This window comes from Musca autumnalis, unplaced genomic scaffold (genome assembly GCF_047663935.1).
Source record: "Musca autumnalis isolate F117 unplaced genomic scaffold, ASM4766393v1 scaffold_4, whole genome shotgun sequence".
Taxonomy (NCBI): Eukaryota; Metazoa; Arthropoda; class Insecta; order Diptera; family Muscidae; genus Musca; species Musca autumnalis.
In genome coordinates, this window is record NW_027411977.1 from 93,595,931 (window position 1) to 93,618,193 (window position 22,263).

At 31.8% G+C, this 22,263-nt stretch overlaps 1 protein-coding gene and 1 long non-coding RNA gene across 15 annotated transcripts in view; one reads left to right on the top strand and one right to left on the bottom strand.

Moving 5' to 3' along the window:
* The window catches only part of sls (sallimus), a 160,011-nt gene that overhangs the window by 39,761 nt on the left and 97,987 nt on the right, over positions 1-22,263 (top strand). For all 4 annotated transcript variants that reach the window (XM_073982026.1, XM_073982023.1, XM_073982024.1 and 1 more), the window contains exon 13: positions 4,413-4,542. In XM_073982026.1, the coding sequence (XP_073838127.1) occupies positions 4,413-4,542 (130 nt within the window). The remainder of the gene's footprint in view (positions 1-4,412; positions 4,543-22,263) is intronic.
* LOC141401687 (uncharacterized) lies at positions 5,117-12,033 on the bottom strand. 11 transcript variants are annotated; one of them, XR_012412415.1, is made up of 4 exons: positions 11,863-12,033; positions 11,477-11,787; positions 10,918-11,065; positions 5,117-10,728 (listed from the first exon to the last, which is right to left on the bottom strand). It is a non-coding gene; the product is annotated as an uncharacterized lncRNA (long non-coding RNA). The 11 variants fall into 11 exon arrangements; XR_012412417.1 differs by having other exon boundaries at positions 5,117-10,713; positions 11,040-11,108; XR_012412414.1 differs by having other exon boundaries at positions 10,918-11,108.

Sequence of the window (22,263 nt, forward strand, 5' to 3'; positions counted from 1 at the left end):
GCTAAGGTGTATCCTTAGCTCAGAATTTGTCACGATTTCTTAGAACTAATAAATCGCAGCGTGTTTAATAAATTTATCAAATTCAATTTCACTCCATTTTAGTATGTGTGGTCTTTAAATTCTATAGTTCTCCCGTCCCAGTGATGTCATCACATCTACTTCATATCTTTTCATTGAGCCAGTTTGTTCTCTCACTGTCATTCGTTTGTCTCTTCAGTAAAGTTCGGTCTCTCATTTACTTAAGTTATGTTAAAAGAACTAGTTAGTTCAATCTTTAGTCTTCTCAACTACATACCTATCACTAGTGTTCTTTAGTTCGTTTGGCCTTTTAGTTAAATTTTCGTCAATTCTATAAATTTAGTTTGCTCATTTAGTTTGTTAATTTTTAGTTCGTATTTATTCAAAGCTCTTTTTATTTCTATAATTCGTACAGTTCATTTTTAGTCATTTCAAAAAGCTCATTACAGCATCTAGTTAAGATCTTACTAAAATCATTATTAGCCTTACCATTGAACTAGTTTGTTCTCTTAGTCCCAATTTACATTAGGCGAGTTTACTTGCGGCAATTGTCAGTTTGCTGGAGAGAGAGGTGAGGCATATGGCAACCCTTTGCCTCTCAACACCCTCTCTCACCCACAAACTGACAATTGCCGCAAGTAAACTCGCCTAATGTAAATTGGGACTTAGTTCAGTAGTTATTCATTGCAATAGTCTCCTGTGATTTTATTTTAATAGTTCGTTCCTTTTTTCGATCCATATCAAGCCACCAACAGTAAAAAATTTGGTCATTCTGCTCCATATTTGTGTTCGGTCCTTGTAAACTAGTTCAATTGTTTTGACTGCGTTAGTTCAATTGCTCCATTCAGAGAATCAGGGAATCATGTTCATCCCATTTTCATTGCCAGCTTCCGTAGTGCATCTCAATCATTCATATATTTATATTTAAATCTTCTTTGTGAAATATGTCATTACTTTGACTGCACTAGTTCATTCAGTGAGCCCTTTATTTGAACGTGTATGTTAAGCTTTTTGCCTTTTTCTTTAGTGAATCTAAATCTAAGTCTTTGATGATGATTTTAGTCCAACTCCTTTAGTTCATTACTTAGTTTAGCAAGTCATGAACCCTTCGTCGTATGTTAAAAATAGTGCAGCTCTCATAGTTTAGTTCACTTGTTCAATAACCTTGACTGCACTAGTTCGTCTATTGCATTCAGTGAATATTTCAATTGAACTACTTCTTAACCCAGCAAAAAGTTTGCCTCCAAAGAGGCAGTTAAATCATATGTACAAGTGATCTGCAAGTCCATCAAATTATGCATTTTCAGTCATGATTTTTACAAGAGCGTGACTACTGAAAGAGGCACTCCATTGCACTGCATTTTAACTGACCCTTTGGCACTGCATTTTAACTGACCCTCTGGCACTGCATTTTAACTGACCCTTTGGGGTGGAATAGGATGGAGTCCAAAACACGTGTTTTTGTGCCAGCCATTACAAAATATCCCAGAACAAGTAAAATGCATTTATTATTTGTGTAAAATAAAAATATTAAGAACTTTATTACATTAACACAAATTATGAAAATTACCGGAAAAATTTTCACAAATTAAATATTTTTTAGTTTGTATTAACAAATTTTTGGAAATGTTAACACGCTTATCTCTTTTTGGAAAATGTATCCTGTAGAGATGTACAATCTGATTTATGTACTTGTAGGGACCACTAACAACTGCTAATAAAATGTAGCGAACGGAGTGCTTTCTTCACGACTCCGTTTGGACTGCATCCGGATGCCGTTAAATTGTGAGGAATTGGAGTGCCTTTTTCACGACTCCGTTGAACTGCATCCGGATGTTGTTAAAATGTGACAAGTGGATGTGGTTCTTTGGAATGCATCCAAATGCGGTTAAAATGTGAGGACTGTAGTGCCTTTTTCACGACTCCGTTTGAACTGCATCAAAACATGCCGTGAAAGAACTAGTCCACATTGCACTACTTCCATTTTATTTTGCTGGGAAACTACACATCAAGTCAGTCAGTTAAGATGTTAGTTCAACAGTTTATTTGATTGTTCAGTTCCAGAGAAAGCCATGAACCATTCGTCGTAGGTCACACTAGCGCTGTTTCAATATGGCGACTTCGAATTTATAAGCATGGGGAGTGAGGTAGTGAAACCGCTGTTCATGGTTTTCTGTGTTTGCTATGTTGCCTCTTCCTATTATTCGTTTCAAAAAACTCGCTAGTGTGACCAAGGACTATGTTAAACGTAGTAGATTATCCTGTTCTTGTATTCGAAAATTTAGTGCGGTCTTTTTGAACTAGTTATCTGTTTCAATTATTTTGAATACACAATTTCGATTGCCCCATTCAGTGAATCATTCAATTGAATTTGATCTTGAAATAACTAATTCTAGCATCTACTTCTAGAATGAATGATTTTATATTCTTTTTTGTATTTTCTATATTCAATAGTCACACACGCAAAATTTTCGGTAAAGAAAATTGAGTTTTTGGGTGAGAGCGGGGAGGAAAAAGTAGAGAGGGAAAGTTTTATACGCCTAAAGAAGACTAAATACCAAATTTCGGCCATCTCGGTGTGATAATGAGGCTAAAACGTTCAAAATATCGAAAATCGGGAGATATTGTATTATGGGGGCTATATCAACACGTGGACCTATATAAACATTTTATGGTAGAAATGTTTCTTAGCATCTGAAACACAAAATACAAAGTTACAACCGATTCTTTGGTCAAATGGGTCTAATACATTCAAAATATATTAAAATTACGCGTACTTTATAAGGGGCCTTATGTGGGGGCTATACCAAAACGTGGACCTATATAACCCAACTTTGGTAGGAATGTTTTCTGGCCTCTGAAGACACAAAATACCAAATTACAACCAATTCTGTGGTCAAATGGGCCTAAGAATTCCTTAAAACGACGACGCGTCACGCGTCATTTTGTATGGGGGCTATACGAAAGCATGGACCTACATAGCCCGCTTTCAATACCAAAAGTCCTACGTAAATATAACATATTTTCCCAAAATTTCGTCAACCTACGTCACTCCGTTCGGACGCTAGAGTGATTTCCACAGACGGACATACGGACGGACATGGCTATATCGATGTAGAATTGCACGCTGATCAAGAATATATATACTTTGTGGGGTCTACAATGATTATTTCGAGTAGTTACAAACGTAGTGACAAACTTAATATACCCCCATCCTATGGTGGAGGGTATAAAAATTGTAGATTATGTAGATCTTGTACTCGATATTTTATATCGCCCTTTGTCAACTATTCCAATAACTTTGACTGCAAAAATTCTATTGTTCCATTCAGCGAATCCTTCAATTAAACTAGTTCTTGAATTATGAAGAACAAATTCTAGCTTCCAACTATTGGAATGTATGGTTTTGTATCATTTTTTGTATTTTCCTTCACTGAATGTAAACTAATTCTCAAAGATTTTAGTTCAGCAGTTAATTTGATTCTTTAGTACCATAGCAAGCCAAGAATTGAACCATTAAACATAGTAAATCGTCTGGTTATTTAATTTGTGAACTAGTTCAACTAATTTCATTTCACTAGTTCAATTGCTTCATTCAGTGAATCCTTTAATAGATCTAGTTTCGGAATTGATCTAGTTTATGTAGTTCAATTTATAGATTTAAAGATTGGGGAAATCGTGCTAGTGGAGTCGAAGCTAATATTTAAATTGAATCAAAAAGAAGCTTCTTTACAAGATGGGGCTCGAAGTTCATTTCTTCTAATTTTACAGTTAAGAACTCAGTAATTCGGACCGATAACTTGTTATCATAATTATTAACTTATCACCGCTAATAGCTTCTACGAATAAATACCTGGGTACATAAGCTGCTTCGCCTGGTTGCCTTGCTTTCCTGCTTCTTTTCTGACATAATAAAAATAAAAAAATAAAGAAGGCCGAGCAAATTTCGAACTGAGTTGGCCTTTTCTTTTTTATTCTTTTATCAGAAGTAAGCAAGATAAGCAAGCAAGGCAGCTTATGTACCCAGGTCTTAACTCTTCTCTCCAAGCTCTCTGTTCTAAAAATGTATAGTTGCGCAGTGCGTATGATTAGTGTCGTTATTTATACGCTCCGGTGAAGTCTTGTAATACATTTAAACTTCTCTTTTCAGTTTAATGTGAAGTATTCGCTATAAAGATTTTCAGTATAGAGAAATTCAACTAATCTTCTTTTAATTTCCCACACAAGTAGTTACATTAGTCACTGGGGAATTAGGTTCTCTTAGAGTGTAATAAAAAGAATTTGTAGACTTTTCCTGGGTACGATTATTGTCATAATTTATATGTCACAAAGCAATATTAGTAACATTTTACTAATTTACATTCCTTCTCTCTTCCCTTTATCTTCTCTTTCAGATGATTTTCGATGGCAATACAGCCGTACTCTTGATTGGCACAACCTATGAAGAAGATTCCGGTGTATTTACTGTACGTGCAACCTCATCAACTGGACAAGCTGAATCATCGGCCAAATTAACTGTAAAAAGTAAGGATTAATTAAAATGATACAAAACAAACAAAAAACTGAAACCCTATTTTTAAAAACAAAATCCCAAACAAAACCCTTACACAAAAAAAAAATCCCCAACAAAAACCAAAAACAAGCAAAACCTAGAACAATTGATATCATTTTCCACGCCAACAAATTGTAATTGAAATGAAATCAAAAACGAAATGAAAAACAAAACAACGAGAAAAAGAGAAACGCAATGCAACAGTTTAAAGAAAGAAAAAAATATTTAAAAAAATAACTACTTTAACATTTCATGGCTAAACTAAACCATATTCGTTTTCCCCGACTTTAAACTGTTGTTCTACCACTAACTAGTCTTTAATTTTAAGTTTGGATTTTTGTATCCAAAGAAAATGTTTGCTTTTTATTAATACATATATTTTTTAATTTAATTAAATAAGTAACATGAAGAAAGCTATTTAAAAAAAATTATAAATTCTAATCCCTCGAAAACAAAAAAAAAAAAAACAACTAGAAAATAAAAAATCTCACAAAATGAGTCTATAAAAACTAAGAGTAACTGAAATTTCTGTAGCTACAGGCACTTTTAGGAATTTCTATTGGGGGACTTCAGATTTTCTTAAAAATCGCGACCTAGTAGATTTTATTTAACAGAACTTTTTACTGTTTCAAGTAATCAAAATCGATTTACTCTCTTCCGAAATTTGCTGGCAAAATTGACAAATATTCTCTGGATTAGGTGTGTTTGGATTCATCAGTCTTTCTTTTAATAGGAATCTCACATATTATCACTTTTTTATTTCCACAGTTGTGGCTTTGTAAGAAAAGTTGCTGACCACTACTAGTGGCCCAAAATATCATCAGCACTTCTGCCGTGGTTTACATTTCTTTTTAATCTTAAAAAATCTTCAAATTTCTTTAAATCACACTTTTTGAGGCTGTTTTAAGATTTGTGTGCTCCATTAGTGCGTATAACTATTATCGCGAACCATACGCCACCATAACCCATTAAGTAAATATATTGATATTGTGAATTATCTATGTTAGGAATGTCTGAATAGACTTAATACAAGGAATTCAGTGGTATTTTCCTATATAAAATGTATTTGCTTCATTATTTCCCTTTTAAAGATTGTTTAGTAGATCATTACTACGTACGACTATTGTCATAATGCATTCGCCACCCTGGCCAATGAATTAAGGAGAGAGAACTTACTTACAAAATTGTCAAATAATCTCTAGATATGTCATTCTATCCCCATGTATAATGTATTAGTTTCAAATTTCTCTTTAAAAATAGGTTTGTGGACCTTTAGGCCGTATAACTAACGCCAAAAATGCATACGCCACCCACGATAGAATGAAGTACAAATCTTTATATTGTTGATTAGAGAGTTTTAAGCAATTATATTTGAAATTGACTTAATTTCGACATTCAAAATGGACAATTCGAGGCATATTTGTAATTTAATCCTTTTCAAATTTGCCTATAAAGCAGTAGTTGCTTTATAATCCATGAGAGCTTATAACCCACTGAAGAGGACAACACCCTGACCAATGAATCGGTGAAGTAGAGTGCTAATATTTCAGACTGTTCAGTTGCAGTTGAGGAAACTATATTTCCATGCATTCTAATCTAATAGTTTTTAACTTTCCCTTTGCGGTCCATTAGAGCGTATAACTAATGCCGTTCAACATGCGCTACCATGTCCAGTGATCTTTCAATCAGCCGGGGTTATTTTGGCTTTTCTTATTTATCTATTGCATATTCTTTGGACTTAAATTTTTTTCTCACCTTTAAAAACCAATTTGGAAATTCTAGAATATTTCATTGGCACAATTTGGGCTTAGGGCCCTAACCTTGATATCTAAAAATGCCTATTAATTGTAGGTTTCTGTCCTAAGGCCTTTTATTTTCAATGGGCCCTTGGAAAGGCCAAATAATTATTCATGCAAATCAATGAATCACATTATAAACGTATGTCATTTTTAAATTAGTGTGCCAGCGTTTTTTTTATATCTTGCTTTTTTGAAAATTATTCGAAACAGATTTTTCATTTTGAGTCAACTCAATTTTTGGTGAGGGCCCGTGTGCAAAACGCACATTCACTCACTCCTACATAAATACTTAGTAATTAGCATAAAATATGGCGGTGTGCGTCTGTATATGTATTGGTTCGGGTAGTATGTCTAACTGCCAGTCGTCCATTCAGTGGGTCTCTATATGACACAAAGAACAGCAAAAAAATTTCCAAATCCATTTCAGGCAAAAAGCAAAGAAAAGATGCAAAAAATAATGAAAATTTCAAATTTAGACGCACAACGGTTGCCTGCCGCAGCCGGGGCCGGTTGGGCTGGCTGGTTGCCTATATACATACGTTCATACATACCTATTGTGTGTATTTATTACATACAACAACAATAAATGGAAATATACAAATTAAAAAAGAATACGTGCGCAAAAATTGTTTCAATTTTTTTTTGTTTGATGGTTGAGAATTCTACGAAAGATAAATAAGATTTAGCAAAAAAAAAAACACACGGAGAGATAATCATCAATCCATGCCAGCAAATTTCCATTGTTTTATTTGAATTAAAAACAAACCTAGAAAATTCTAGCAAAACAGGTTCATAAATAAAACACAATTTTAAGGTTTTTTGGGGGAAAAATAATTATTTTCTTTTATTAATTGTTTTTGTTTTCATTTTAATAATAAACATAAATTATAATGCATATTCTACACTTACATACAAACACACATAGATACACATGTACTTACATGCTCCCCAGCCACCCTAGCAAGAGATAAGAAAAATTAAAAAAAATTTACGAAATTTCTTTTTTGGCACATATTTTTATAGTCTTCTAATGATTCAAATTATGATTGTCATGTGGCAATCTTTGTTGCACATGTCTTCGCCTGCGATCTTCTGACCCCCCAGCCGCCACCAGCCAGCCATCACCATATCTATCATGACTTCTTAGACATCATGGTCTGGGCTTGTCTGGCTCTTTTTGTATTTCTAATGAGATTTCGGCGGGCGTGATTAATTAAATTAATTTCAAAGAAAACAAAATTAACATCGTCAACAGCAAAGCAACACCAACAACACTTTGTTTTGTAATTCGTCAGCTGTGTTGATTCATTTGTTTATTATGTTTAGAGATGGGTTGTACTACCGATTCACATCTGAAAAAGAAATAGAAAATTTGTATTAAAAATTAAAACCAAAAAAAAAATATTTTATAAATTTAAGCAAACATTTTTCTTTGGTTGCTGAAACTCAGCTTAAAATCAATCAACAACATTAGCAACAACAATAATAAGTTAAAACAATATATATATTTACTTTTACTTTCCTTATAACATTTGTTTAATAATTATTTAATATTAAAAAAAAAGTTTATTTAATTGTAATTTAACTCTTTAACCAAAGTAATTTAAAATGCAATAAATTTTAACACATGTCAAGTTGAAGAATGTTACCTTACAGGGGGAAGGAAGTTCATTTGCTAATGTTAGAGAAGGGAAATCGTAACAGTTGATGGTCAATTTTACACCACCCCTAGTGTAACAACGGCCGTTGCAAACAATAACGTATGTAGATAACAGTTACTATGTTGTGTTTACCGTATCCGTAAAGAGATTAACAGTGTGGGGGGATTATGTGAGAGTAATGTTAACGGTCATTTAAAAAGACTGTAGATAACATTGTTATGTTTACAATACTACCAAGGGTTATGTGAGAGGATGTTTAAAGTACAGTGTTGTTTATATTAAAACAATGGGAATAATAGCACATTTACATTAAAGCTTTTTTGTCTCTTCTCTGTGAGGATTTATTTAACTTAAATGCAATAAAATTGACTAAATCCAGTACAATGTTAGCAAGACTAGTAAGGCTAGGTTTACATTAGTGTGCACCCATATTTAAATTGATTTGACGTCAAATAAACCCCAATAATGAGGTTTATCATAACAACGTTTGCATTGACTTTCCCTATAGTGATAATAGCTCTACATCGTTTATATGAAATAAACCATCATAAGCTTGGTTTTCATTAAAAACTGTATCTGTTTACACTATTATTGGTAACTATTATTACCCAATGATACTGGATTTCTCTGTTTCCAAAACTATTTGACAATTCTTCCCTAAGAATATGCAAATTTTTTGGTGGATAAATGCAACAGATACAATCTGCTTATAGCCACACGAGTTTAACCCCCTTTTTATCAAAATTGTTTATGTTCTAAATAATAAAACCAATATTTAAATCTATAATTGTGCAGATTTTTGATTATGTGGGAATAATTTCAAGTGAAAAAAATTTTCTAAGAAGTTCTGTGTAGGAGAAAGCAATTATAATAAGTCGTAGACCTCCCTAGAATGGTTTCAGGAAACAAATGTCATGAAATAAGGGTTCTTAGATGGGGTTTACCACTGCAGTATTTTTATGATATTGCTCTAGTGTGGAACTCAATTTAAGAATGCACAATTTCATGACATTTGTTCCATAAAACCACTTAAGTAAGGACTTCAACTAACAAATTGCCAAGAATGTTTACATGGCCCCCTACTAGCATCATATTTGTTCTATCATGATCATGAATAAACGTACACTAGAGCTTATAATACCATTTAAGCAGAATATAAGACTTGAAAATGTACAAGTAGGGATCTACTCTCATATAAATTGTGCTGCTTCTTGGAGCACGAAATGCTTTTCGTTTAAAAATAACAAAACTTGAGAATTTTTACAAGTAAAAACCCTCTGAATACAAGTTTTTTATCTTCAGACACTGAACTTCAGGATATCTTATACAATAAATTGAGATTTTAAACTTGATGAACATGGACCTTCTGATTTTTTCTACAGGTTATAAAGCAACCTCTAGTGAAATAGAGTTGTAAATCAAATTTACACAATAGTCTGCCAAGAAACAATCGAACTAAATAAAAAATTCTTTCAAATTTAATGTCCAAAAGATATTCAATATTTGTTGACTGTATTAACACTTTTTAAATCCACGTTTTGATTTGATAAGATCACTAAGGCAATGCTTAGCACCTGCTAAGTAACATAGTAGGAGTTTTAAGTGTCTCTCAGAACATGGTATTAGATTAGGAATATGTAATACTGCAAGGATTTCACTATTAGTTCAAAAGAGTTAAAATCTAAAGATTAATGACCGGAATATTAGCTGAGTTTTACATAAAAAAGTAATGACAATTAATAGCCGGTATATTAGTTATAGTTTACATATAAAGAAGAAATAAAGCAGTTCTCAAAATTGAAAATATTTGGTGCATCGACCTATCCAGTTAAAAAACAAATGAAAATAACCCCCCTTTTAAAGAAGTAACAGGTTTTAGTTAATGAATTCATTGAATAATGAAAAAGTTACAACTATTTGGTAAGGTCTTCTAAACTTGATTTTGATTGCAATTAAAACTATTTGGAAATTCTTAAAAAAATTACTTTGGTTAACTTTGAGATTAATTCTCTATCTTAAATAATACCAACTTGAATTTATAGTCAATTAAAACGTCATTTACCCTCTATAAAGATTTAGTTAATGTAAAATGTATGAAAACAACTGTCAAACAAATCAGAATAACAAGTGCTAGTGTAAATGTATTATAAGTTAACCTTCAAGCGCCCAATAAACGTTTGTGCCGTTGTTACACTGTTGGGCATTGATCGACTGTTAATCTTAAGCTACGTTTACAATAAGACACAATGTAAAAAAATGTTCTATCTTAATTAATTTGGCGTTTGTTTTCATACATTCTACAACTATAAAATCAGAAATCATGACAATAGGCGTCAGTGTAAATGACGTTTTAACTTTAATATTTCTTTACTTAACATTTTAAAACAAAAATACTTATCATTTGTTAAAATTGTTGTTACTGCTAATGATGCTGATGGGATGTATGATAGTTTCTCCAGTAATATGTTGAATCCAGGGAACACTTAGTGAATCCTTTATTGCGCCTTTCTCTTTTTCTCACCACTCGGCCGCGCAGCTATGCAATTATGAAGTGAAAGTGTTGACCCCAGTTTTTATGTAGTTTAAAAATTTATTTATTATTTAAATTTTCTATTTTTAATTTATTTCTTTCAACACTTGTTTTCTTTATATGTTTAATCATATATTTTTTATATATAAATTTCTATATATATGTTTTCTTTGTATTTTTATTATGTTTTAGTTATGTTGCATGAGATTTTATAATTATGTTTTTTTCTTGTGCTTATTTTTCCATTTACTTTACTAATATACATATTTTTACACATTTATGTTGAATATTTTTCTTTTCGGCAAAAAATTAATAATTTTTTTCGTATTTATGTTGTGGATTTTTTTTCTTAAATACTTTTATAAGAAAACACCAAAAAAGCAAACAACTGTTAACTTTAAATGTTATTTGTTAAATTTATTTAAAAAATATGCTTAATTTCTTATTTATTTTGTTTTTTTACATATTTTCTCACGCACATTATGCCATTTTAAAATGCGCTTCACTAAAAAAAGCTTAATCATAAAATACTCATGCGACTCAGGCTTCTGTTTTAAGTTAAAAAAAAACTATTGTAACTCAATTTTAGCTCATTATTTGTAATTTCCTCACAAGCGCTTAAACACAAGATTTATTGAAACAAAAACAAAAAAAACAATTTTGTCGAAATTGCTCAATTTACTTTAATTTTAAAATTTAATTTATTTCTTCAGTGAAAAAAAACAATAAATCTTGTGTTTGCAAATCCTTTGTCGTCATATCACCAATTTTTATTTTAATTTATGATTAATAATTTTTTATGTTTTTTTATTGAAATTATTTTTATTGTATATTTGTTGTTTAATTAATAAAAAAAATACAAAAACAAATATTATAACACATTAAATTTGTAAACGTTTCATTTTTTGCTTTATACTTTCGTTTGCCGCCAATTTTCCTTTTGTTTATATTTTTGTTAATTTAGCAAAAAAAAACCGACAGGTAAGTTAATTTTTTCGAAAATTTCCGTAAATTTCAAACACAAGCACAACTGGCCACCGCACAACCTTACGCGTCTACCTCTGTTAAAAGACTGAGTTTTTCCTATGTTGTTTTCATTTCATCAAACTAACAGAGGCAGCGAAAGTTGCAGCAGCATCGGGCAGCAGCAGCAGCAACAAACAAGTCTCATCATTTTTTTATACATTTCAATTGTTCACCCCACACACCAGGTGACGTATTGCCCAACTACTAATCCAATACAACACAATGAGTGTGCACCTCACAAACAACAACAAATCACCAATTTATTTATAAACTTACCTCCCTAGTGTGGTGAAGCTGACTGATGCTGCTTGCTGTTGTTCATAGCAGTGCTGCTGCTGTTACTGACAGTGTTTCCAATAATTTCTCCGTTCTTTTTTTGGGACTTTTTTTTTCGACCAAACACAATATATAGAATACATTCAATTCGTGGGTAGGGTAATTTTTAGGTTTTGGTATACTGAAAAATAACTTCGTATATTATATAAGCAATTTTGAAATAATTTTTTTTTTTGTTTCTCACAATCGCTGACTGGCTGACTAATTCCTGATGATTAATTTGTATATATGAGCTATTAGCAAAAGGATGATTAGTTTCTATATATTCTTAGCCCCTCCCAGGTGTGCTAAGAATCTATAGAATGACCTATTTTCATTATACAAAGATTTATGGGGGGTCACCTTGAAGTCCCTTGAATAATGTACTTATATTATCCGTAATGACGTTCATAAAATATTATGCCATGACCCAAATCCATTTTACGCTGCCCATTGAACGATCGTCAAGGATAATCAGAAGGAGAATGTCATCATCTTGTTTTGCTCTGTGTAAAAATTTACATGTAATATGTTTTGATTTTAAGTCAAATGACTTCATGATTAATATTGGCTATTTTTTCAATAGCCACACCCTTAAGACCTCGGTATAAAAGCAACATGACATGACTTACTTAATTTCTGATAAAAGAATGAACGAAAAGGAAACCTAAATGGAATAGGGATGGGCAGTTCTTGTTCTCGGCTTGAATCGTTGTTATCATGTTCACACATGACAACAGACAGAAGCCTGCAACATTTCTAGATGCCCATAAGTTCTGGGTTCAGCAGCGTGTAAGCAGTTTGCATATGTCCTTCCACTCCCACCATATTGTTAACATAGTCTTTTATTTTCGAATTGACTTGCCGTAAGAAAATCTTAAAGTAAACCAAGGCCGAAGTTCTAAGTAGTATGTATTTCCACTCCCACCTTATTTTTGACATAGACTTTAATTTTCGAATCTGACTTACCGTAAAAAATCTTAAAGTAAACCAAGGCCATTTAACATTGCAACAGCTTGCTTTTCTGATCTCAACCATTACAGCATTGGTTATATCAAGTTCCCATATGTTCTCATTCTCTGCCGCACAATGGGGAGACTTCTTCTTCACTTCTTTAATTTAATTAAATGCACTGAATGGTCAATCTTCTACGATATTTTTGAGAGTATTTTCAGGTATAGACACAACTTTTATGCATTATTTTTTACAACACGGACAATTATCACAAGCCGATTGCTTTATTCTTGGCTAATATGTAATTGGTCTGTTCCTTTACTTTTAAAAATGGCAAAGGTAGTAAAAGTTATAAACTGTTCGCATATCAATTCTATGATTAAAGTGGTAAAACTGGAAGATTCTTGTTCGTAAAGGAACAGAGCTATAATGTTTAATGAATTTCAAATTTCTGGTTTGGTAATAAGCAGAAGAATTGCTAGGATTATTTGCCAGCTTCTACAATCGACGATCAAAATATAACTTGCTTTGGGTGTATAATTTGCAGCTATCCTGTAAAGTGAAGACGCAACATTTCAGATAACCTCTTCGGTATAGGTGCCCATAAGTTCTGGGCTCAGCAACGTATAAACATATTGTACTTCAAATCATCTAGGATAAGCACATAGAAAAAATCATCCAACTGCGTCTCCCTTGCGGAAAACAAAGCATACATCAACTTCCAAGTCTTGACGAAAGGATTTCCAAGACGAAAGGCTTTCAAAGCTTTTACGTTCACAGACTCCTTTCCTGGACATCTGAGAACATGCTGGTGAATAAAGGGGGCTTCTTTCCAGTCTCCGCAGGCATTTTCCTCTTCTGAAGTTGATACTCCGCTTAGAAAAACCATTTTTTCCAATATAAAAAGATGACTGAAAAACTTATTCCCTAGTCAGCTTTCTCCACTATTTTTTTATTTTGAATTGAACACTGGTTACAGTACGGATTTAACCGGATTTAACAAACTCACTGGGTTTTAAATGTCAATTCCATTACATATACGTCAAACAAATCCTCATAAAGAAGGTTAACCCTGCAAAAGGCTATAATATAAACATGGCCTAAGTTATCATTCCTGCTTTAGATATTCTCTTCCACAAAAAAAAAAACATTTGGAAAATTGTTATGTTTCTAAAATGTTTACCAAATATTTTCCACAACATCCAATTAATTTCTAAGGCGCATTTGAATTTAGCAGGTTTTTTAAAATTGTCATTTAAAGCTTGTTCCTTAACGTGCAAGATTCTTCAAGTTTCACCACTTTTTACTAGAAAAGTGTTCCTTTATTTGATGTAATCATACAATTGATATGAGAGCAGTTCACAACTTTTGCTACTTTTGCCACTTTTACCATTTCTAAAAGTAAGGGAACAGAGCAAATGTTGTTACCATTTCTAAAAGTAAAGGAAAAGGCCATAAGTTGTCAATTCTATTGAATATCTGTCAAATAAATAATGTATTTGCTGTTTTTAGGTGCAAGCATGGCACAATTCCCAGGTAGTGGCATCGTAAAATTTTGAATATGTTATGTCAAAACTTTCTTTATGTTGTTGGAGAAATTACAACAAAAATAATTTTTTTATAAAAGGATTTGACTTTTCATATTCGATCAGCTGGTGTGATACCACTACCTGGTAGTTCTACCATGGGTGCAAGTGTAAATAAGGATTTTGGTTTAAAGCTTTAAAAAACGCAACATGTAGCGAATAACGCACAGAATTGACATCACTGGTTATTGTTAGTGGGATGTTGTTTACTCACCACAGAAGAGGTGTGCCACTAATGATGTTGCCATTAGCCGTTAAATTAAAAAAAAAAAAATTGTTGGTTTTTCTCTCTTTCTATTAAAATAATTTTCCAAATTATTTCGTTTACCTGTTTAATATGTAGACAGATACAGATAAAAATAACACATTTATAGATATGTATGTAGCATATATACATATATGTACGTATATATACGCACAATTCATTTCTATAACTATAAAAGAAATGACAGAGGATTATCTACTTATGGCTGTATGGATGTTTGTTTGCCTGTGGCCATGTGCCACACTTATTACTTGTGCCAAAAAAATTAAAAGACAACCAAAAAAAAAACAAAAATAACAAAACTTGCTTCCATTTCTTTCGAATCACTCTTTCCTTTCAACCAGAAAGAAAACAAATCTATTTATTTGTATTAACATGACACATATTATATGTTCGATTTCACTTTCATTTCGTAAATCGCAAAACAACATTTCCTTAAATGTTTTGTTTGACTAATTCTTTTCCCGAAAAATTGAATTGATGACTGGCACAAAGAAATACAATGGGAATTGGCGAAGGAATGTTGGCTTTGTTTTCGAATGTTTTTTTTGTTTAAATTTGATTTGAATGACTAAATTAAATTTATTTTTCACACCTTGATTCATCATCATGATGATGATCATCATCCTGTTCGCTAGGTAGCCTGAAATGACAAATGTTGTTGTTATTGACAAGTGTTTTGTGATGTGACCAATAATAATAATCGCTGAGACATGACTGGCTGACTCATCATTGCCATCTACCTTTGTTTATATATATGGAATCTCTGCCTATATATTACGTTATATTTTAAATTTAAAAGAAATATTCATGATCACGACGATCATGATTATGATGAATATGATTAGCATCACCCTCACACGACAAGAGGCTTTCAGGCAAAAAAAAAAAAACACACACCGAGTTTTATGGCCACTTGTCCCACACAAAAATTTGTTATTTTTATGATTTCTATTAAATTGTGAAAGACAGCGCAATTTTTCATAATGCATAATGATAAATGTATTTTTATTAGATTGCAATAAAACTTGTTGTTATTGTTGCTATGGCATATAATAAATAATACAATTTATACATTCCAAGCATTTTTTCTATTTCAAGAAAATTTCAGTGTGCAAAAATCGTTGCTGTAGACTATACAATAATCATACATGTGTCCACGTTTTATAGTCCCATATAAGGGTGCAAGGTTTTAAGTATACTTAATGTATACATTCTTCTACAAATAAGGTCATTTTTTATATTATGGCCTTTTGCAGTATAATAGTACGGTTACACTAGAGTGTTTTTTGCCGGGTTAACGCACTTCGAGAGGATTTATTTGTTATTTGTTATTAATTGACATTTGAAATCCAAACCCAATTGGTTAATCCGCTTAAGTGTAACCGGGGTATAAGGCCATGTTTATAGTATAGTCTTTTGCAGGGTTAACCTTCTTTATGAGGATTTACTTGAAATATAAGCAATCGAATTGACATTTGAAACCAGTGGGTTTGGTAAATCCGGTTATATATAAACGTACTATAAGCTAAGGAATTGACATTTGGAACCCAGTGGGTTTGTTTAATCCGGTTATATATAAACGTACTATAATTTTAATTTTCTATAAATATTTATTTCCTCTTTTGTAAGGCCTGCCGATTGAAATGTGTACTCAATTATATCACTTTCCTTTACGACTTGCACGTAATTCGCCGGATTGTATTCCTGGGCCCACCAGCGTGTAAGCAGGTTAGACTCCGTTTGCATTAGAACTTTTTGCCGGGTTAACCTTCTTCATTTGAAACACAGTGGGTTTATTAAATCCTTTCATATGCAAACGCACTATTATAGCTCATATATACTAGGCATAAAACCTAAACTGGATTTAATAAATCCAGTACAAATGTCATTGCATTTAGATATACCTTTGGAGAATTTAAATGGCAGTCAGCTGATTTTTGTTCATAGCACAATTACCAAGGTAGATGCATCAGCCCAACTAATCGAATTTGAGACGTCAAAAGAAGTTGTTGTAAATTTAATTCGTCTCAAAAAAATACCGCAAATTACAAATTTATTGTTTAATATTGAAAATGTTAGCACATTATGCTACTAATGCTAATGGATGTTTTTTTACACGATATGTTATTTTACATATGTGTTGTCACTTTCCGTATACATATTAGGTGCGTTCGTTTACTCAATAATTTATACAAATTTGTACAAGTCCAGTAACTTCTTGCAAACGACTAATGTCTTTTGTATTGTACTGAAGTGTAAACAAACAGCATTCAGTAACAATTTGTACAAATTTTGAGTAAACGAACACACATATTGTATGTAAAAAGTGACAACTCATATGTAAAAAACATATAATGTAAAGTACCCAAAACTAATGAGCAAATAAAGAATTGTTTTATCGTTTAGATATCGTAAATATTAGTCTTGGCATTTTAAATTATTTTTGTTGTAGCAATTCACCGATCATTTACCTTGTTTCTTGTGCCAGCTTGCAACTTTTTGTATTTTCTAACAACATGTTGCAAAAAACAGAGTTGTATACGAGGATTTATGCCGGATTTAAAACAAATCCACTCAATACGAGGATTTATTTTTGTATGGTAAATCTGGTGGATTATGACCGGATTTAGCAATGAGCTAATGAGCTCATATCTAAATGGCCTTTAAGGGGTATTATACCCCGGTTACACTTAACCGGATTTACCCAGTGGGTTTGAGTTTCAAATGTCAATTTCATAGCGCAAACGTCAAATAAATCCTAATGATGTGGGTTAACGGGGCAAAAAACTCGAATGTAACCGTACTACAGTTGTGTGTGGTAAATCTGGTAGATTATGGCAGGATGCGCTTAATCCGGCTAATGAGATCATATCTAAATGCCCTTTAAGGTAAACAAGCGCTTGAATATCAATGTTTTAAATTGTTATCACTTTACCTGAACTAAAACAAAAATAAATTGTAAAATACAATGTATTCCAATAATTGCTAGAACATATGGCGTGCACAAGTGGCTACTGACAATCAATTCCAAATAAGAGAAGAAACATTTTGTTGCACTCAATCACGGACGCAGATGCCAAAAATAAAATGAACAAAAAACATTGTTTACTTAGTTTTAAATTTTCTTTGTGGCTGTAGTAGGGGGGATTTACACTACGTTTGCTTGTTTGTCTGAAATATTTTAAGTAATTACTATATATGTATGTAAATACCTCCCCGAGCAATGAATTTTCAATTGAAACATAATGCAACTGGATGTATGTTTTTTTTTTGTGCTGATACTACATCCCCAATCCATTTTAAAATTACAAAAACTAGACAGACAGAAAGTAGAAAAAAATAATGAATACTCATACCGGCAAACAATTATAGGGGGATATGCTTGACTACTGCACTTATTCAGAATACATAAACAGCTGGGGGTTTCATGCGGCGGCTAAAAACAATTCGAAAATATTGTTGTCGGATAATTTATCAACAATTTTATTTGTTTACAAGGGAAGCTGATTGTTGATGTATTGAAATGGTTTGTTATAAAAATGGGGCGAAAAAACAGAGATAAAAAACATTCATGTGTACACAAATAATCGGAATTATAAAAATAAACTGCTGGATTTTGTAGGACAGTTTAAAAGAATGCATTCTAAAGATCCAGAAAGTGAATAATTATAATATCTTTGCAATAATTATGGCCTGTTTCACTAAGACGATTCAGATTCAAATTTGTTCGAACAAAATTTGGTTAGTTCTTTTTTCATAGTAGAGTTTTATTTAAAATCGAAGTGTTGGTGTTTTTATTGTATTTGGACAAGAGATGCGCTTCAGTTTTCTTTTTATTTAATTTCCAAGCACATTTTCAATATGAAAAGTCTAATTGCTAGGTATCTATGTAGAATTGAAATCAACAATTAGAACAATTGTTTTTTTATTTCCTTTCCATTTCAGAAAATTTCTTCTAAAAATAAAATTTATTTGCCCCAGTGAACGAAAAGAGTTTTCTTTATTCCTCTAAAGCAAACAATGAAAAGAGAAAATAAAAACATTTCATGACGCCGATATACAGCCAGCTAGACGCCCAATTCACCTGAAATAGTCAAACTACAAAGACTGCGTGTTGAAATGTGTGAACATAGTATGCAATTGTATCAAAGAAAGCATTAAAAATTTATGGCGTTGTAAATTTTAAAGTGTTATTTAAGACTTCCATTAAAGTTTTTTCACAATGTTGGGAATTGAAACAATTAAGGGGTAAACATTGTTTCCTTTTGTCTGGAAATAAGTGAAAATTTGAGATTACATGGATCGAAAACACAGGTTCTTTATGTGAATGGTTTTTAATGGAATTGGAGCTGTAAATTACGAGTTTTATAACTAAAGCCCAATTTACATCTTAACATGTTTTATAAAACATGCGTCATGTCAAATAAATCGCCTACATGTCCAAAACACATTTTTTAAGTGCAAGTGTAAAGTGAGTTTAATATCGGCTTATGTAAATGCGATATAATTCTCGCAAGTTATTAGGTCTGTACGATAACTTCGCAAGTAAAAAGTACTTGCATGTTTTTGCAACTACTTGCAAGTACTCTTCATTTCTCTTTAAAGTGGGGTACACACGATCAGTTTTGACTGTCAGTTTTGCTCAAATAATCGGTTGCTTGCCATTGTGGCCGATTATTTTTGTCAGTCATAAGGCAACCACAAAATATTTTGTGGTTGCTGGACAGTTTGACATTTATCGATATTTCCGAAAAATCAACAGTCAAAACTGATCGTGTGTACCCCGCTTTACTGAACAACATTGTTATCGAACAACGTTTTGTAAAAGTTTGTACAAATTTGCACAAATTTTTTGTTCGTCTTAATATCGAATGCGCAAGGCCTAGGTACATAAACTGCATCGACTCCTTGCCTTGCTTGCTTCTGATAAAAGAATAAAAAAGAAAAGGACAACCCAGTTCGAAATTTGCTCGGCCTTCTTTATTCTTGTTTGTTCCTTATGTCAGAAATGAAGCGAGAAAGCAAGGCAACCAGGCGTGGCAGCCTATGTGCCCAGGCCTTTAGTTTTCAATATACATGGTGTGTTCCTTTACTTTTAAAAATGGTAACAGTGGCAAAAAATGGTAAAAGTGGTGAATTGTTCACATATAAACTGTATGCTTTTAAAAGTAAGGGAACACTTTGCGGGTAAAAAGTGGTAAAAACTGGTAACCTCAGGCACCTAAAGGAACACGACTACATATGATGTATTAAAAATTGTTTAATAAATTAATTTATTTTTTGGAATTTTGTAAGAACAAAATTCTATTAGAAATACTCCTCTATCTACTTATGTATCTCGTGCCAAAAGATACATATGTATCTATAAAATTCCCCCAAAAAATATTTATTTTATTTAATAATTTGGCAATGAAATCACTTTCAAGGTCAGTGGAAAAGTTTTCTACCCGCCCACCCACATACAACTGTTAAAAGGTTTAATAAATAAAATACATTTGATTAAAATATTTTGCTTTGTTTTTTTTTTTTCAACCACAGTACAAATATAAATAAATTTGATAATTGCAAAAAAAACGAGAATTTATTGTTTATTTAAAAATAAAATTAAACCAATATTATATCACACCATTAACTATTTTCTAAAAATAGTTTTATATTTTGATATGTATAATAAACATTAATAATTAAAATGGAAATATTAATAATAATAAAAACATCAATAAAAATAAACAAATAAACATTAATGTGTATATCTGTATATTTGTATACACATTCATGTTTTTGTATATAAATTAATAAAATATTGATTATTGTTATTTTTGGAAATTTCTTAATTATATAGACTCGTCATTCTATATTTCATATTGTGTCTTAGAAATATAAATTGAAAATGAAAGTGTGCGAGATATGCAAGAACAATAACTTTAGCGAAGCCCAAATGACATGAAAGCAAGAGCAAAATAGAGCAGAAATGGCCAGTTCAAAATTAAAGCCACAAATTTCGTGTTCTCTGATTATTTCAACATGGATCAAGCCTATTGCCCAGAACCAGTAATTCGGCATCCATCAAAGATATAATCAGATATTATAGGTCATTTAGATAAGAGCTCATTAGCCAGATTTAGCTCATTATTTGCTAAATGCGGCCATAATCTACCAGATTTACCATACAAAAATAATAGGCCATTTAGATATGACCTCATTAGCCGGATTTATTGCACTATCAGGATTTATTTGCTAAGAAATTCAAAAAGTTGCAAGCTGACACAAGAAACAAGGTAGATGCATCGGTTAATTGCTACAATAAACAGAATTTAAAATGTCATAATTTGTAAACAAGGCGGAAAAATTAAATCTGTTTTGATGTACAAAGTTGATTTTAATCAACCAAGACTAATATTTACGATGTCTAAGCGATAAGAAAATACAAAAGTTGCAAGCTGGCACAAGCGACAAGGTAGATGCATCGATGAATTGCTATTGAATTGCTACAACAAAAATAATAATTTACATGTCAAAATTGGTAAACAAGGAGAAAAAATTAAATTTGCTTTGATATACAAAGTTGATTTTAATCAACCAAGACTAACAGTACGTTTATATATAACCGGATTTAACAAACCTACTGGGTTTCAAATTTCAATCCCATTGCTTATATTTCAAATAAATCCTCATAAAGAAGGTTAACCCTGCAAAAAGCTATAATATAAACATGGCCTAATATTTACGATGTCTAAACGATAATTTTATTCCTTCTTTGCTCATTAGTTATCATTAGTAGCATAATGTGCTAACATATGGCCTGTTCCCGTACTTTATAAAGTGGTAAAAGTCGTAAAAGTTGTAAAAGTCGTAAACGATTTTCATATAAATTTTGTGTATGGGAACGCAAAATGTGTAAAAGTGGTAAAAATTGTAAAAACTTTTTAGTTCTGGAACAGAGCTATATTCAATATTGAAAAATAAAATTGTATTTTCCGTATGTTTTTTGAGACGTATTCAATTTACACCAACTTCTTTTGACGTTTCAAAGTCGATCAGATGGGCTGATGCATCTACCTTGGTAATTGTGCTGTGAACAAAAATCAGCTGACTGCCAATTATATGCTCCAAAGGTATACCTAAATGTAATGCTAGGTTTACATTTACGAAATCCACTCGATTTCAACTGTCAATTCCATTGGTTAAACGTCAAATGAAATCCAATGGATTTCAGATGAGTTTTCATTTGACGTATACGCAAAGGAATTGACAGTTGAAATCGAGTGGATTTCGTAAATGTAAACGTAGTATAATGAGATTTGTATTGGATTTACTAAATCCAGTTGAGGATTTATGGCTAGTCTAAATGAGCTATAAAATGCTGTTTGCATTAGAACTTTCTTTATGAGGATTTATTTGTTTATATTCAGTGGATTTCAATTGTTAATTTCAATGTGTATATATCAAATAAAATCACTAAATTTCCATTACAGGGCACCATTACCAAAACTTGAGTTTCGCTCAAATTTTATGTCATATATTTTACCGTTAATTTAATAAAATTAACAACTT